This window comes from Dinoponera quadriceps, unplaced genomic scaffold, assembly GCF_001313825.1.
Source record: "Dinoponera quadriceps isolate SergipeBrazil2010 unplaced genomic scaffold, ASM131382v1 scaffold3061, whole genome shotgun sequence".
NCBI classification, from domain to species: domain Eukaryota; kingdom Metazoa; phylum Arthropoda; class Insecta; order Hymenoptera; family Formicidae; genus Dinoponera; species Dinoponera quadriceps.
The window spans coordinates 37,805-55,066 of NW_014557306.1; the positions used below are offsets into that span (position 1 = coordinate 37,805).

At 41.7% G+C, this 17,262-nt stretch overlaps 3 protein-coding genes across 10 annotated transcripts in view; 2 read left to right on the forward strand and 1 right to left on the reverse strand.

Annotated features, from left to right (window-relative positions):
• The window catches only part of LOC106748993 (alpha-2-macroglobulin-like protein 1), a 20,862-nt gene extending 14,078 nt beyond the window's left edge, over positions 1–6,784 (forward strand). Inside the window, exons 22-25 of the mRNA XM_014627973.1 lie at positions 623–1,052; positions 1,452–1,790; positions 2,459–2,686; positions 3,549–6,784. Of these exons, the coding sequence (XP_014483459.1) occupies positions 623–1,052; positions 1,452–1,790; positions 2,459–2,686; positions 3,549–3,709 (1,158 nt within the window). The 3' untranslated portion in view covers positions 3,710–6,784. The remainder of the gene's footprint in view (positions 1–622; positions 1,053–1,451; positions 1,791–2,458; positions 2,687–3,548) is intronic.
• A 1,813-nt stretch (positions 6,785–8,597) lies between these two features.
• On the reverse strand, positions 8,598–16,788 carry LOC106748994 (MTSS1-like protein). 8 transcript variants are annotated; one of them, XM_014627974.1, is made up of 14 exons: positions 16,398–16,788; positions 15,912–16,148; positions 14,952–15,013; positions 14,639–14,712; positions 14,389–14,473; positions 14,180–14,271; positions 13,796–14,085; positions 13,328–13,627; positions 12,881–13,015; positions 12,336–12,492; positions 11,624–11,923; positions 11,376–11,536; positions 10,164–10,519; positions 8,598–9,308 (listed from the first exon to the last, which is right to left on the reverse strand). In XM_014627974.1, the coding sequence occupies exons 2-14, from the start codon at positions 15,981–15,983 to the stop codon at positions 8,624–8,626; spliced, it is 2,769 nt and encodes a 922-aa protein (XP_014483460.1). In that variant the 5' UTR covers positions 15,984–16,148; positions 16,398–16,788; the 3' UTR covers positions 8,598–8,623. The 8 variants fall into 8 exon arrangements, with proteins under 8 accessions (XP_014483460.1, XP_014483462.1, XP_014483461.1 ...); XM_014627976.1 differs by having other exon boundaries at positions 12,336–12,405; positions 15,912–16,786; XM_014627975.1 differs by having other exon boundaries at positions 11,397–11,536; positions 15,912–16,786.
• On the forward strand, positions 16,529–17,262 carry LOC106748998. The gene is made up of 2 exons (XM_014627986.1): positions 16,529–16,950; positions 17,111–17,262. The coding sequence occupies exons 1-2, from the start codon at positions 16,547–16,549 to the stop codon at positions 17,130–17,132; spliced, it is 426 nt and encodes a 141-aa protein (XP_014483472.1). The 5' UTR covers positions 16,529–16,546; the 3' UTR covers positions 17,133–17,262.

Sequence of the window (17,262 nt, forward strand, 5' to 3'; positions counted from 1 at the left end):
CACACACACACACACACACGCGCGTACAGCAGAGAGGGTTTGGAGTCGATAAATACTACGGGAGTGACGAACCGTGGGGTCCTTATCTCTGTTGACACACACACATTCACACACACAAACACACAAACACACAAAGAGGTGTAAATCCGACCGTGCAACCTCCACCTTGGGTAATGCTAATGCCGGCGGTACCGTAACTTTCAACCCTCATAACTCGAAAAGTACTGATTAAAAAAAAGTTTCATTATAGCGTTTTGGAAAGCTCTCGAGGTAAGCTACAAGAATATGCATTGAAAAATGGGGGTTTCCATTTAAGAAATTAAAAGTGACCTTCACGTGATCTTCAAACAACTATCCAAGGTCAAACCAATGACACCATCTTATGTGCCCCTCGAAGTCACAAAACTTTTGTCCGAAACATTTTTCTTTAAAATGTCACGTTTACGAAAAAATCGGGTGAGACGGGTGGTCTGGGACACCCTATATATAATTATATTTAATATAATATATATCGCATATATATATTAAATATTGAAAAATAAATATTTAATTAGAGGATCGATTAATAATCAATAAGCTTGTATGCAAACACTTGTTGCATTTCTCACGTTTTCTTTTTCAGGGCTACAGCTTCGCGCCGACTTGTAGTAGTGCCAACCCAAGCGAAGAGCCAGAGATTCCCAATCCAGTGCCCGTGGAGGTGGAGCAACCGGCGAAAGATAACGCAAAGAATATTAACATAGGCGAAGACGAAGTAATCGAGAAAGCGGCCAAGAGCGGCATGGGCAAGGAAATCCCGAACGCGAAGAACGGAATAGTGGAGGAGATCGCCAGCCAGAAACCGCCGACGCCTCAGGAAGACCTGGTCGAGCAACTTCGCGACAAGGTGACGTCGGTGGCCAAGCCGACACTAATAACTGGCATACAGTCGAAGTACGAGAACGTTCCTCTGGTAGAGAACTCGAATCTCAAGATAAATACGGACGATATCGCTAGCGTGGCGAATGTTCGCACGGCCAGCAACAACGGCATCGTACCTGGTAACATAGATGGTTAGTGTAAAAGTTTTAATTTACTTACAATTACAACAGGTTCAAAAGCGAGACGAGAATAATTTCCCGATAAACTTTGAATAACAGCTATATTACATCAATATTATAATTCCCCATTCAACAGTGTAACTGTTACACACATGTGTTATATTAAACTCACATTGTTGAGTGGGAAATAATAACATTGACGTAATGTTACCGTTACTCGATGTTTATTGAGTTACATTGAAATCTTATTAAAATTATACATTATAAAACGTGTAATTCTTGCTTTAATGATAATTATTAAACGTATGGTGTCTACATGAATTATTCTCATTATTCTTGTAAGACACACACAAATTTTGTGCTTTTAACGCAACGTTTATCTTGCAATTTTTCAAATCCGACTTTCGACAGTTCCACAGATGGAAATCGGGAGCGGCCAAACGCCGGACGAGCCGGACATCAACCTGAATCCCGTCTTCGACAGACTAGAACCTCCAAGTGTGAATCTCGAGGACATAGAGGGACCGTCGGCTTTCAATAAGCAGGATCAAGATGTTGATTTCGACGGGAATCCCAATTTCGTCGTGGTTGATCACGAATTAGCGACTCCCGACGGCATCGAAGGACCCACGCCAGTCTATGTGAAGCCCGACATGGTGAATATCGACGATGAATCACTGCTGGACATGATCAATCGCAACGTTTCGGCGGAGGAAATGGATCCGAACAAAACTCCTTCAGAATCATCGCGTATGTAAATGCAAACTAATCGAGAAGACGCGAACATTGTTAGACCAAATCGAAAAATCTCGTAACAAATTCGACCATTCGCACTACACCGGATTGGCACATGCTGAAGGTTGCCATAAATGAAGCAATATTTAAATAAAAAGAAAACAGGCATTTGGAAAGATTAAGCAAGAAATCATTAATACAACGTTATCACAGTGATATTTCGAAATAACATTTTCAAATATGTAGTTCTTAATGTTGTATACAACATTCATTGTTAACGATATTTGATTCAAACGTTAAAAATAATATTTCTACACTATGATTTTAATATTTAAAAATATTATATTATCGGTTATAGGTTCAAGTAACAATTTAAAAATATGTATAAAATCTACGTAAAATCAACGTTTTAAAAGATGAATTTAATGTTTCTTGCTTACTGGCTAAACATTTAGTAATGATATTGTTATATTATTTAGCAGAATATATATCAATTATTTCATTGTTAAAGTGCTTATGTTATATTATTGGATTGTTATATTATTTGAATACTTTGTAGCGGCTTTTAGCATGCACTAATCTGGTGTGGAAATTGAATTCGTTATTATATTCGTCTCTTTGTATTTGTCATATCAACATAAACAATTCAGAAAAATTCTGATCGGCTATTGTTTTGCTTTTAGCGTCAGCACTCGCTTCGAACGGATCTTGTCCTGTATGTGGTGACGAGTTACCAATGGACATCAACGAGTTTTATTGTTCCGCTAATAGCGTCGTGAAAGCGGCGATCAGACGATTACGAAAGGCGAGATTTCTGTTAGATATACCACCATCGCAGCCAGTTAAACGTCTTCGTTCGACAATTGCCTTTGTTTTAGATCCCGATTGTTTGTGTCCGCCTTTGGATAAGCGTAAGTGCAATTAAAAATAGTTATGCTATGCAGTTATGCGTACTTCATCATTATTTCAGATATGGGAACGTCTCATTCTTTCTTTACTTTTCTTCATTTATTTAGAAACATCTCATTTTTAAGAAAAAAACTTTTTTCACTCGACTTTTCTATTACCTGACTTGAGATCTTTAAAAAGAAACTCGATCATAAGAAATCATGTTCGGTAATTAACTTTTTTAAAGACAAAGCAAAAGATTTAAAGGAAAAAAAATAATAATAATGTTTACACAATATTCGCAAAGTGAGAACTGTAATTTTTTTAAGTTGTTTTTATTAGATTTTTTATCAGAAAAACAGGCAATGACTGTCGAAAGCACACCTGACTGCGATTTCTTTAAATTACCATGTGGATTCGATTGTCCATGACTTGTTCATCCATAATTCTTATTTGTTCACCAAGTCAAAACGAATGATTAACAAGCGGCTCAAGAAAATAGACAATGATCGTAATGAATTAGCTATTCATATAATACTATTGAAATTTAGTTACCAGATCTAACTATGGAACTAAAATTTTAACTATGGGAGCTAAAAACTAGGCACAGGGACGAAAAAATGAGCTAAGTTAACTAAATTTCAATATTATTATTATATATACAGCTAATCTTTACCTGTGAAAGCTAATTTTTTCCGTGTAGGACATCTTACTTTTTCAAAAATGAAACACTACTTTTGACAGCTAAACCGCTCCCATGCCTGCTATTTCTGTCTCTCTAATCAAGTGTAGTTACATAATTATATTATCCTGGGATAAGATGCCTCAGAATAATATAATCCGGAACAAATGTGTGCAATTATAAAATGGTTGAACTATTTGCAGCTGGAAGTCTGGCGCTAATGATGCATCACGCGGACAGCGAGTTCGGCAAACGTTCGCACAGTCAGTACGTCTTGGACGAGTGGGTCTCCATATACGGATTACAACCCGTCGGTGGTGTTCCACGGGAGATAATGGATGCTCGATTAACGTGTACAAAATAAGACGGACCTTCCGATCCTTCTACGTTTGACTGATCGTCGGCGGCGTGCCGAGAACACGTTTTATTACGCATACTGTCTCCGATGAAGCTTGGTTCGCGAAAAGCCAGTCGAGTCACGTCGAGAGGAGAGAGAAAGATCAGCTGCGAATTTACCGAGTCGTGAGAAAAGTCATCGTTACAATTCGATCCACGTGTTACGGGACGTCCGTGATAATTCGACAGCAGACTTCACGCAAGGTACTCTAATTCATTTCGAGCGTGCGCCTCTTAAATTCATATCGTGCCGATTTATCCTTGCCGCAAAATTCCGTCTTAATTACAAGTTAGCTGCGTTGCAAACTCCGCATTATCGAGACACGGTATCCTAAGTAGGATATCATTTTTACAATAAAAGTTATCGAACGCGTTATCGTAATTCGTAACTGTGAATAGAGCGAACGATCAACGAGTTGAATAAACTGTAAATAAAGAACAGTGATTTACGACACAATAACTGGGTAATTCAATGGATCCATAAGATGAAATCTTAAATCTGACAAACATTCGATAGAATTCGATGTCGGATTCGTTTGTTCTTTTTTTTTTTATCGCAGCACTGTCATCCAGTCATTTAAGTCAATTTTTGTTACTTTTCTTGACAAGTCGCTAAAAAATTCACCATTGTCCAAAATGGGTCTCTATATAGTCATTTTTTTGAGCTGTCGTTAAATTGGTAAATTATGACATTCTATATATGTATTAAGTGTACAAATTAATTCCTTGCTTTCTTTGCAAAATTCAAAATTGATTTATAAAAGTACAAGAAAGACTTTAATCAATAAAATAATCTCCTTCATTTTCGATGACCTTAAGCCATTTATCGGGCAGCTGACGAATCTCACTACGATAGAAACGTGACGGTTTTGAGTCGATGAAATCATCAATATTTTTTCGGACATTTTCCAATGTTTTGAGGTGAAATACCAGTCGAATGATGGAGCAATTGAAACAAGTGGTAAAGGAGCCATATCTGGTGAATACGTTGCATGCGAGAAAGTTTCCCAACCCAAATCAAAGATGACTTTCTGAGTCCCTTTTGCAACGTACGGCCGAGCGTCGTCACGCTGCAAAATGACTTTTCGATTTTCCTTTACCAGTAAAAGGTCTCTTTGCTCCAATTCATCGCTTAATTTGATAAGCTATTGCTGATATGTTTTTAATTCGTACTATAAAAAGAATTTTTTTTTTTTTATATGTTAAGTTATTCAAAGATAAACCCCTGGAAAGGTAAGAATAAATGTTACTTTCTTGCTTAAATGGCTTAGTCACTCTCAGAATTTGACAAAAAGTCTTCACTTTTCTTTGGTTATTAATTTGATGTCTAAGAGGACATTTTTTTGTCAGCTTTTCTGCCAAGAAGCAGTGATTATTCCACTTTTTTTGTTTCGGTGATGGCAACGCTGGAGTCGTGAAGAGAGAAACGAAGGAACGGACGAAGAGAAGCGAGAGCGACCTTCAGTTTCAGACAAACCGTCTTATCTTTATTTGTTGTCCACGTTTGATCGCACTGTAATAGTTATTACAAATTAACAATCACCTGTCGAGTTCTCGCTACATTAAATAGTATTTTATTACAGTGTATGTACGATTATTTATTTAATATGACTTCAATCCACGATATTATATTGTCCATTTGACATTTAATGTCGATCGGATCGGATATGCTTCTGAGGACGAGAAGATACCTCTAAGTCTCTAACGAATTCACACATTCGTCGTTCATCACCAACATCGTCATTCTCGGTTTACACACTTAGAAAGACGATATTACTATTAAATATCAAATGGAGAGATTCTCTCTGGAAGTATCGTTATTTATTCACGCTTGTATACAGATAAATGCTTGAAATAAATAAACGTATATATACTATATAGAGCTCATTATACACTATGCGTCGCGCCGTTTCGTAGGAGAGAAATACAGCTTAAGAACTTAGCTACTTAGTTTTTGAGGAATGAAAGGAACAGATGAGAATGTGCAGAAGTTGGCAGTAGAATAATCGGTCGCTTCGCCGTCATTCATCTATCGCGATATGCCGAATAATTGATTCGTGGCTCCGACTGCGCACGCCCAAAAAGACAGAGATAGGCAGTGATTAGAGTACACACCGGCGGTGAGCAAAGAACTGCACTGGCAACAATAACGGCTCTGAACGCAAAGAACGCGTGTATAAAAAGGATACATGGTTTACATGCGCGTATTTATAGATACATGTATATATATATATATATATATAAAAAGAAAAAAGTCGATATAAAAAAAAGATTCTGAAACAACGTGACACGTGACGCCTAATTACTCGACAATTAATTCGCGCTCTCTCGTCGCTCGCTCTCGAGGTTCCCTCTTGCCCGAGACAGGAATGAATGTAAGACCCGTAAGCAATGACGACCGCAGTAGAAATACATCACCTTAACGAAGGCGATACGATTACGTTCAATTAACATTTAAACATTTTTTTTTTTCGACATTGAGAGAAACGTCGCGAGTACAACTCTATTATTAGTATATGTACCATCTTTTTTTCGTTTTTTCTTCTGTGAATCGTAACTCGACAGTAACTCTTTCTCTCTCGCTTTCCCTCGACATTGGAAAATACACTACTGGAGAACGGTAGCCATCTCGAGGTTAAACGCGTGCGTGCGTGTGCAATCACGTGTAGAATCACTAAGGAAACAAAAGGAAAAGTGAAGCGGAACTGGCATACTCGCGCTCGTAGAATCGTGAAGAATAAGAAGAAAGAGCAGGCAAACGTGGAAAAAAATGGAAACACGCATATAAAATGTAGGATACTTGTGTAATGAGAATTCAGTATGCGGCTCATGATTGAATCGTATCTCGAGGATATGCACAAGCTCGATATTAAATTGCGTATGACTTTCTCTCGCGGTGGAGCACCCGTGGCAGAAACATCATCTGCCGTCATCAGATGCCGTGGTTCGATTACAGACTAAGTGCGCGCGATAACGGTGGCAATTAGAGAGAGAGATTCGTTTTGCGGCAAGCGCGTTCTGCGCATTAAGCGGGGGGGGGGGGNGTACTGGAGTATTGTCGTTGTATCGATACGGATCTCGCTTTGACAATTCCCTAATGAAAAAATCAGTGTTTCCCTTTTTTCGTAAATACCAATACATTATAAAAAATCTCCCTACTCTCGCTGCTCGCAAATTACACATTATGCTACAATCGTAAATAGTACATGTATAACGCCGTATTAGCCTATACGCAAAGTCATTCTCGAAGTTAATTCTCAGTTCCGAACGTCTCTCGGCTTGCACGCGTGCGACAAATTATATAAATGTCGATTTAATATGGAGCCTGCTGCGTGTTAATCGTTGGGATGATATCACACTGGGGCTTTTTAGTGGCGGTAATAGCAGCGGCGGCGCAATTAAAAAAAAAACGCAACAGCGTGTCTCGCGATACTTTCTCGCTCTTCTCGGCGAATAAACTCGAAAGTCGTGCAGCGCGAAAATATAGAGCATACCTTGCCGATGATAATACCGCGCTCCCGGTACGAACGGACGACTGGGTCGCCTCGCGTTTACACGCTCTTAAGCTGAGTGCTCACACTTGGAGAACGAACAAGGGACCGAACAGCGAATGCTTTTACTTTCGTTGTTGCAATTTGAGAAATATGCACGTCACGATGAAGCTGAACAGAACGCGCTCCGAGTCGTGGTTAAACACGTACGTATGCAATGACGTGGATTCGTTGAGAAAACAAAAACGAAAACCAGCAAAATTACATAGAGAACAGTGTTACTTGCACTGCGAGGAACGACAATTACTCAGTTTATTTTTCTTCTAAATAATGGTCCTGAACAAAGAGTATTGCCTTGATATGGTATTAAAATGTACGCATCACACAAATATTAGAAAAGTTCATTCGGGGTTGCTACAGGAAATGAATGTTGAAAGTTCCCCCAAAAATACTTGATAAAAGTATGTATATCCACAAGTATATCACAAATTCATCAAATTTATTCAAAACATATTCTTAACTTTAGTAACTTTAGTAAGTTTAGTACTTCAATCAAGAATATTAACGTCTTTTTCTCTCTACCATCCTGATTTTAATTTAATCGACGATTAACTCAACAGAATTGACCAATCGCACCAGCCAATTAGCTGAACCGACTAATGTAATTGTTCGATTTCCGTCTAGTTAATCGTCGATTATATTTAAATCAACTAAAACTTCGATTTACTTGTTCCAATTAACAAAACTTATCTTTTCCTCGATAAAATCTATAATATTCCTGAAAAAGAGGACATAGTCTTCTTTTAAACAGATAATAATGAGCTTTTCTAATACTCATCACATGAGTACACTTTAATATTATCGTCAAGAAAAAAAAATCTTCGTTCATGATAACTATTACCCGAAGGAAGAGAAATAAACTGAGTAATTGCTTTTCCTCGCGGTATAAGCAATATTTTTTCGTGCGTGGTAGATTCGCGCTTCTCCGAAAAATAAAACAGGGACATTTTGTTCGACAAGGCGGTCTATCAGAGAAAAAAAAACTCGTCTAGACACGTCATATACAAGTATTACACTCAATATAGCTTCCTCTTAATTAGCGCCGCATTTTTCGTAGATCTGCGAAGGGAAACGACAAATTCCACGAAAGACGCGACGCTGACTCCGCGAATCGAGTATATCTCTCCGCAGTGTGGAAAGCTGTTGAAATATCGCCTTCGCATATCATCACATTGTTCGTTCGTTGTTCGTTCTCGTTCGGTGTACACACCTTTTTACAAACGCCAGAGGAATCGACGTCGCTGTCGCGACGACGTTCGCACGCGAGCTGCGCCGATGACGAGGACGACGCGCGTACCGCCTCGCGGCGAGATTGGAGCCCGCCGGAACACTCAGTAGATCTTGGGCGCTGAACGGTCGTTGATCGGACCACTGGTCTTCCGCAGCGACGTGCCCCGTCTGATCTGATCCATGAGGGAATCGCGGACTTGCAGCGGATCCACGATGGGCACGCGATTGCCCATGATGCGCCTGACGCTCGCGGACCTGCTTGCACCGCCGTTGCCCCCTTGCAACGCCTGCTGCTGCTGTGCCAGCTTGGCGTTCAGCGTCTCGAGGAAGCCGGACGCCGCGCTCTTGCTGTTCTTCTGGTTGGACTGCTGCGTCTCGACCAGCGACTGCTTCCTCAACGATTTCGGGCTGCCGCTGCTGGCGCCGGCCGTGGCGCTGTTGCTCGCCGCGGTGCCGATGAGCTTAGCGTTCAACACCGCCATGAAACCCTGGCCGACGCCGCCCGGCCCTTGGCTACTCTGAGCGCCAGCCTGACCGCTCGCAGCCATACTGCCAACCGCAGCGGTCGCTCCGCGTTCCTGCGATATCGAGCGGACGGCCGAACGCTCCACCGACGTACGCGAGATTTGCAGCACGGCGTTATGCTGGATCGGATTGTTGTGGGGCGGCTGCTGCTGTTGTTGCTGCTGCTGCTGCTGCCCGGTGGCTTTCCGTAGCAGCGACGGGCTGGCCGGGGTGTGGCGGAGCTCGGTCAGGGTCCTCACCGTCTCCGAAACAGAGATCGATCTACGAAGGGGAAAGGAAATGTTGAGGCGTTTTGATCTTAAATCCGGATCTACAATAGGGACGGTAAGCCTTTGGGTACTTCACTCGAAAGCACTAAATTGCAACGCGATTTGTAGCAAAAAGCGTTTCCAGCGCTATCAGACGTCGCGGGTTCCGAAGTTTCCCAAGGGTTGTTGTAACTTTTGGCAATGCGGGAAACGTCTTTTGTCAGAAATTACGTTATATTTTACTGCCTAGAGTAAAAGGCTAAGAGCTTCGAAACAAAATTAACTTTATTAAGATGTCCTTTTGAAGGATGATTCTTCATATTTTTATTCACATACTATATAGTAAGATTATCTTTGTTGTAGCCGATTTTTTAAATAATGATTTTTGATCAAGTTATTAATATTCAAAGTCAAAAGTTCGATTTTTCGCCAAAAATTTTCCCTTTTTTATTTATAAAAAAAACTACAATAGATATAAAAAAAATCCTACGACAAAGACTAGATAATCTTACTAAAAATATTTACGCAAAACTACAGAGCTAAATCGGTCCAATAGTTCTCGAGATATTTTGGATACCAATTGACGATGATGAGTTCCACGGAAGCAATAAAGACAGCGTTACAACTTTATGTAATGGGCTTCATATAATATGTAAATAAAAATAAAATAAAAATGAAAAGTCAGCTCTCAAAAGAACATCTTCATGAAGTCAATAATGTAGTCAGCAGAAAAATTCCAACATTGATGATTAATTAAAATTAATTTCTTCAAGCTTCTGGGGAGGAAGCATTCCCACTGATTACGGATAAAGTTTTCCTTAAAACTTACTAACCATAATTTTTTCATTCATAGAATCGTCCATCGTACCTTTGAGGCGTGGGACTGGCTGTGGGCGAGGAGCCTTCCAGGAGGAATGCAGGTGGCGGAGGAAGATTTTCCGCCTCTTCGCAAGCGTTCTCGTTGCGATCTTCGTTGAGAGATGAGGGCGGCGCCGTGATGACGGTGGACGTGCGTCTCGTCGGGGGCGGCGGTCTAGTTACCTGCTGCATGGATCCTCTACGCGCCATCAGCGTAGCTGCGGCGCCAGGTACGTTCCAAGTGTTCTCGTTTTGATTGTGAAGCGAATGGGAATGTGGCAAGGTATTTTGGCTGCCGTACCCGCTGCTGGACTCCAAGCTGGACTCGGATGTTTGACTGCCGGCATCTCTCTCCGGGTTCTCGGCCTGCGTCGGAATTGGCAAAGTGGTGAGTCACGCTAATACGAATGCGAATTCTTTCAGCGATCGATACGAGACAGAAGCATTCGATCTTCAAATAAAAATGTTTCCTCGTATTTCTGTGTGACCGCATTTTTATTTCTATTTTCGAACTTTGCTTCAGAGTTATCACATTTACATATAACTAATATAATTACTATATTCAAGCCATATTGGGTTAAGCACAGATCTTTTAGTGCTAAAGAGATATTTGAATAATTACTATGAGTATTAAGATTAAGTCAAAATCAAATCTTTATGTAATCTAAAAGATCCCTGCTTAGTGCACAATATGATGTGAATGTGCAGCAATGTGACCTTAATTCAGTAATTTTCGTAGTTTTAATAAGTTTATTTGTTAACACTTAAACTGCCCAGCTCGGCCAATTTCGAGTGTAAAGTCTACGGGATCGCAACTGTACATATAGACAGAACACAAATCATGTATCCAATAAAAGGATAATGATAAGTGCTTCTATCCTTCCATGTGTATTCCATATCTCATATTATCTAATGTTAATATATTATCTAATGTTAATATATTCTCGAGAAACTGATATAAGAACAACCACAATTATGCATGGATTGCTTTCCAAAATATCGCCAGAAATATATGCGAGTTTGATCACTTTGCAAAAAACAATAATATTAATTTTGTCTTTTTATGTTAGTACGTATTATGTACAAGTTATATTAATTATATTTTACTGTTTTCGTTTAACATTTTTACAAACAGTTCATCAAACCACTTCTATTTCAGTTATTAAAACCATCACTCGTATATAGATGACGTGGCAGTCCAAGCGTTAAATGATGAACTAACATATTTTTGTTTTCGCAATACTTTATCGGTCCCTGGTGCCGTTAACGATGTAGGCGGGGGCGGCAGTGGAAGCTGCATTTCTTGAGCGCGACTGGCCGCCAAGTTCGCCAGCTCGTGCATATTCACGTACATTGGCTGCTGGAGCTGATGAGTTGCCAGTTCTGCGTCACATTGACAGAGTCTTCGCATTGATTTAATCGTGCGCGCGTTTGCGATAAGAAAACCCGTATGAATCGTCAAACACGAACCTTTCGCCAGGTGAGCCGGCAAAGGTAACTTGGGTTTCCCCCGAGGGCTGCCGGGCGCGTCGCTCTTCATCGGGATCGTCGGTCGCTCCAGACTAGAACACCTGCTCGGTATGGGCGGACGAGTGCTGCCGTTATTCCTACGTAGTTGTACCCTAGACAGCTGCTGATTCGAGGAAGAACATGACGAGGAAGAGGAGACCGGGGAAGCGGGTTGGCTGTGACAACAGCTGCTGCCGTCGCGATCCGGAGCTTGGAATGTGTAGACGCTGAGCGCCGGTCTCTGATGCCCTTTCTCATATGCTGCAAAAACACAATGGACGAATCAGCTCCGTCGAATCGTGAGACGCGTTCGTCTGAACGAAACTCCGTCCGCGATTCGATAGGAAGAAAACAGAAGCAGAGTTGCCACAAAAAATGAATTTTGAGGTTCCTTGACTTTTCCACAGCAATGTGGAATCTTGAACTTTAACGTTTAGAAGTAGGGAAACTTATATTATTAGAAGAGCAACACAAACTTGAAAGTTAACATAATATAATCCTGAATGCGAATTCAGACCAGCGAAAAAATGAGTATTGGGAAAAAGAATACAGTCGAGAACATTTGAGGAAATTGCAAGCAAAGTTCAAAATTCCAGTTTTTAATATCTTTCCCTAACTTTTCCAGGTCTTCTCCTGTCTGTGGCAACTCAGAACATACGTGTACACGGCTTACCGGAAGAGATAGTGTGCGGCCGTTCGTTCACGGCGCCTGGATTTTGCCGGTCGTACTGAACGGACGTTTCCTGCAAATCAGGCCAAGTTGAAGTTGACACGGGTCTTGTTACAGTGCAACCGGTACTTTGATTACTTAGAGAAGACACATTCGATACCTAGAAACACAAGCCGCCTCTCTTATTAGCCGATTAAATGTGCGCGGTGACGGAGGATATACGGACGGCACACGAATGCGAAACATTCTCAACGAAGTTAAGCTAAAGAATCCCGTCGTTACTAACCGCTGTGAAGGGGGTTCATAAGCAAGTCGAGCAGCAAACTAATCACTAGACGGACAGGGAGGTCGGCGAGATTTCACGCCGAGTCTTCCCACGTCACGCGATCCGGCTGAAGCGCGTCAATTGCACTTAATCACGCGATCGCACGCGCCTCGCGTACGTTCTTCTCGGTCCTCCCCTCCCCTTCCCCGCTGCCTGGGAAGACTCCGTGAAACGTCGCGGGTTCTCGTGTCCCACTAACTGATCGCTAACCAAAGTGCCTTACTTGGTGTTCGGAGATGGGCTGATTGTACAGCGTGTCCTGAGACGTGAAGCCGGAATCACGGGAACTGCCGCTGGTCATGTGACGCAACGTCACGATGCCGCTGATGCTGGCGGGCCTGACACGACCGTCGACCGGCTACGACAACGAGTACAACATCGACTACCACATACACTAAGCTGCCGCTCGGGCGGGCAATGATAGAGATGCGTCTCTCATGCTGTAAAGTGTCTATGTGCGACGCTACCATAGTGCAATAGCGGCTGTGATACGTCAACAGTGGTCACCAACGTCATGCGATGTACATTAAGAAGAATGAGAGGGAGGGAAAAATAGAAGAGAGACGGAGGAAGAGAATGAAAACGGCGGTGGATCTCGTCGAGTTAACACGGGATGGGATAAGAGAACGGAAATAAAAAGGCCGATCGATGCGTTTATCAATTAAATTACCTGAGAGAGCGAACGGTGCCACGGATGTCCGGACGGGCTCGGATGGCTTTTGCATGATCCACTACTGCTACTAGTTAGAGAACTGATCGAACACATAGAACTCTTCCTCGATCCGAGAGACAGCGACGGACTCGACGGCGGCGTTGCCAATGACCATTGAGTAACGTCGCAACCTTTTATGTCCGTTATTACCTGCTCGGATGCAGGCGGTAAATGGTGCGGCGACGCGGCGTGTCTTTGCAACTGATCGGAGACCTCTTGAAGATGCGTCAATTCCATTAGCATCGCTATCTCCTCGTCCTAAACGGTTGGATCATGTGTCGCGTGAGATAGGATGCAAACTTCGCTTCGAGTAATTAGAGCAACAGGTAAATGGGGGAGATAATTCTACTTCGTGGAACGCGTGGATGTTGCAACACGCTCACGCATAGGTAATAGAGGGGAGTATCTGTACTGAGATGTACTAACGAGCACTGGTTTCAGGAATCGCGCGAGAAGGCAAAATCTGCCTCTCTCCTCGAGGAGGGCCGCCCGGACGGCTTTTCGTTCCGTTTCCTCTAAGCTCAGCCTTTTCTCTTGGACTACCGCCGCTGACGACTCCAGCATTCTGTTGAGTTCTACGTCGCCGGGGCACGTTCCGTGACTCTGTGATTGCCCCTGAACGTGTAGATGAACCTGACCTTTCCGCGCTTTCTTCTTCTGCAGCCGTAGAGTATCGGTGGAACGTTTCTTCAATTCCGCCCTTGCCTTCTTGAATTCTGGAAAGTGAGGGAAATAAGTCGGATTGTACACACAGGGAGAAACTTTTCGAACGAAGGTAATAATAATATACGGTGAATTGCGTTTGCGTACCTTTGGCGTGTTCCTTGTCCAAATTGATCAAGGACTTCTTCCAATCTTCCAATTTTTCTTGCAAAGGCAACACCAAGCAGTCCATGATAGCACTAAGAAGAAATAGTGCGTATGAGTACAAGGAACTAATTACAAGGAGCCAATTAGGAACCAATTAGAATGTTAGAGAAGTGTTTACAAGTATGATCAAGTATTACGCTTCAACGTACCTAGTGAATGACTTCATACGAGTTTCTACCGCTTTGTGTCTCAGACATATCCGTGTTAATGCTGTCCCAATTTCCTTAGTTGCACCTTAATTGCGCACAAATTATCTCATTTTAATATTCATTTATTTTAATTAGAATTTTTGCTTGTATGTGTACGTGAAACGTATCCAATGCACATATTTAATGACTCAAACATAATTTTAAGTAATAATGAAATTCTCTAATCATAATCTAACGAGTTGAGACTTACCTCTTGCATTTGTTGCAGCATCTGCTATTTTCTGAAAGGCCTCAAGATATGCGGAAATAGCCAAGATAGCAGCTCTAAAATAATTATATCAAATTTTAAAGAACGAAAATTCTGAAATATAACATATTGTGATATAATTAAAGGTGTTACTGCATTATAGGGAATAAATAAATGAAATTTTTTGCACTAATGTGCATTGGAAAGATTATAGATATATTCTATGACAGTAAAGTAAAATGTGTCATTGCAAAATATCCAAGAGAGACAATTAAAAAAGTTCCTTGTATAGTTGAAATTAGATAAATTTATTCACCTTAAACATGTGTGCAACTTTGTAGCTTTTGAAATCAAATCTTCCCAAAGTGGTGCTCCATTCTATAAAAAAGGAAAACAAAAATCATTACAACACATCTGGAATCAAAAATTTCAATAATTCAAATAGTATTAGTCAAACTAGGAGGAACTAGGAATCTAGACTGACATATTTGCATGATAGATAATATAATCATACACGCCTACATATTTTGTTTAATCAGATAATTCTATTTCATAGAACACATTTCTTATATAATATGACATCATGAAAGAATGGACCATGTAAATAAAACACTTTTGTTCATATTTATTGATATTAATGCTTATAAAAACATAATTAACGTGGTTATTCATAAGATAAAGCACATATACATGTTATGTTTGTATATTGTTTTAACTTATTTGAGGATACAATGCAAATTCCTTTCCTTGCATATATTCTTCTCCTTCATGTTTATAATTTAAAATGAAAGTTTTTGTACCTTGGCAAAGAACACTTGCTTTATTTTTATTTATATGATTCAATTCTTATATTTTCCACATAAGTTGTATTTATAATCTCTATTAAATCATACAAAAGTATTTGGGATAAAAGTACCAGCATATTAATTCAAGCCTGATCTTTTAGTTACATTCCATTATACTACCGGAACTTCAATATTTTGTCATACAGTTTTTTTATCAAGTCTACTATATGACAAAATTATAATTCCTCACGAAGTACAAGAAACAAACTTTATAATAACTTTGTGTCATATGTGCAGATTCATGCAAAACACTGAAAACGTCGGAACTGATACACTAGAGGATCTGTAGACAAATAAAAGGAGCTATGAAAGATTTCAGGACTAATGTAAATTAAGAAGACCAGACTCGAGATCAACATTGCGGCCGACGCAAGAGATGTCAAACACATCGAGAACTCGGTCGAGTCTAAAAGAAAGAACACGTCCCTCACCTTCATGTCAGTGACGATCTGCTGAAACAAACCGCCCAACGCGCTGCACTCTCTCTCGATCGTCGCATCCATCTTTCCGTCGTCTGGCCTAAATCCTGGATCGACGAAGGACGCTCCTCCACGGACCCGCTCGCGCACGGCGGACGCGCCGAACTCGCGCGACGATGACGGCGAGTTCACTTTGTTTCATCGACGTAACGGACGTCCGCGAAAACGACGCACCGCCACGAACTGCGACTATCGGCGTGGCTCGTCATTCTCGAACGCGCTCAAGGGAAAGAAAGAGACAGAACAGGACACAGAAAAAGAGAGAGAGAGAGAGAGAGGGGAGAAAGAACTCCAGAGAAACGAGGACGGCGATGAGGAAGTAAGTGTGGACGCGTCCACGCGCGAAGCGATGTGGCTCGTCCAAGAGCGAGCGAGTGAGCGAGCGAGCGAGAGAGAGAGAGAGAAAAAAAAAGAAGAGAGAAAAATAGTAGACTCTACCGGATGACGATGTGTAGAGTGGACGAAGCTCCACTGTATGGAGCTAAGCTACTCTTCTCTGCTCGGTTCTCTGTCTCTCTTACTCCGACGCTGCGACGCGCTCACGTAAACACAACACGAGACTGCGAACGACAGACGACGTGTGCGCAATGGTGTGCAATACGATCGAAACGTCTTCGCTCGTTCACTCTCTCGCTCCCTCGCGTTCGCGTTGCGTCCGCGAACGAATCTGTTTTCCTTCCCTCGCGCGGACGCTGGCTGTTGGATCGTTGCCCCCGCGTCACCCCCTGTGCGGTGACCCCGTTCCAGAAATCGGGATCGATGATATTCGGTATGCACCTAATCGTTACCTCAAGGGAAAAAGCGCGATGAAGAGGGGGGAGGGCGAGCGAGAGGAGGAGGAGAGACCGAGGAAGAAGGAGGTACGGAAGAGGAGAGCGAGAGAGAGACAGCTTCCGGATGGCATAGAGCATAGAATCGCCAGATTTGCTGACGCTGTTCTCACGAGTCGCTGTCCAAAGAGGCTCCTTATTGGTGCAGCGTACAATACTAGGTTTGTTTAATTTAATTGTACCTTTTACACTTTTTTTACTTCTCTCTTGCTCGCTCTCACTCTAGAAATGTATCTGTCTATCTGTCTCACTTTAAGTACAGAAAGTGCAGTTGAAACGAACAGCTCTGAAGTTCGATGTTTTCCTCGTAATGTTTCCTAGGGTCCCCAGTTACTGGCTTTAGGAAGGAAGTTCGATTGATATCGGGAGAGTCGTATGTAGGAAACGTCAATGCAGTGCTGATCTCAAATCAGAAATAACCTTGATTGATTCTGTTTGATTCCCCCATCCGGTCGACACAGGGTCACGTTGAG

Excerpts from the sequence above, each read along its gene's own strand:
- LOC106748998 (XM_014627986.1), top strand. The coding sequence starts at position 16,547 with ATGGTGTGCAATACGATCGAAACGTCTTCGCTCGTTCACTCTCTCGCT. Across the intron at positions 16,951-17,110 it reads GGTGCAGCGTACAATACTAG|GGTCCCCAGTTACTGGCTTT; the intron begins GTTTGTTTAATT and ends AATGTTTCCTAG.
- LOC106748994 (XM_014627974.1), bottom strand. The coding sequence starts at position 15,983 with ATGGATGCGACGATCGAGAGAGAGTGCAGCGCGTTGGGCGGTTTGTTT. Across the intron at positions 14,713-14,951 it reads AAGTTGCACACATGTTTAAG|AGCTGCTATCTTGGCTATTT; the intron begins GTGAATAAATTT and ends TAATTATTTTAG. Across the intron at positions 11,924-12,335 it reads GCCGCACACTATCTCTTCCG|CATATGAGAAAGGGCATCAG; the intron begins GTAAGCCGTGTA and ends GTGTTTTTGCAG.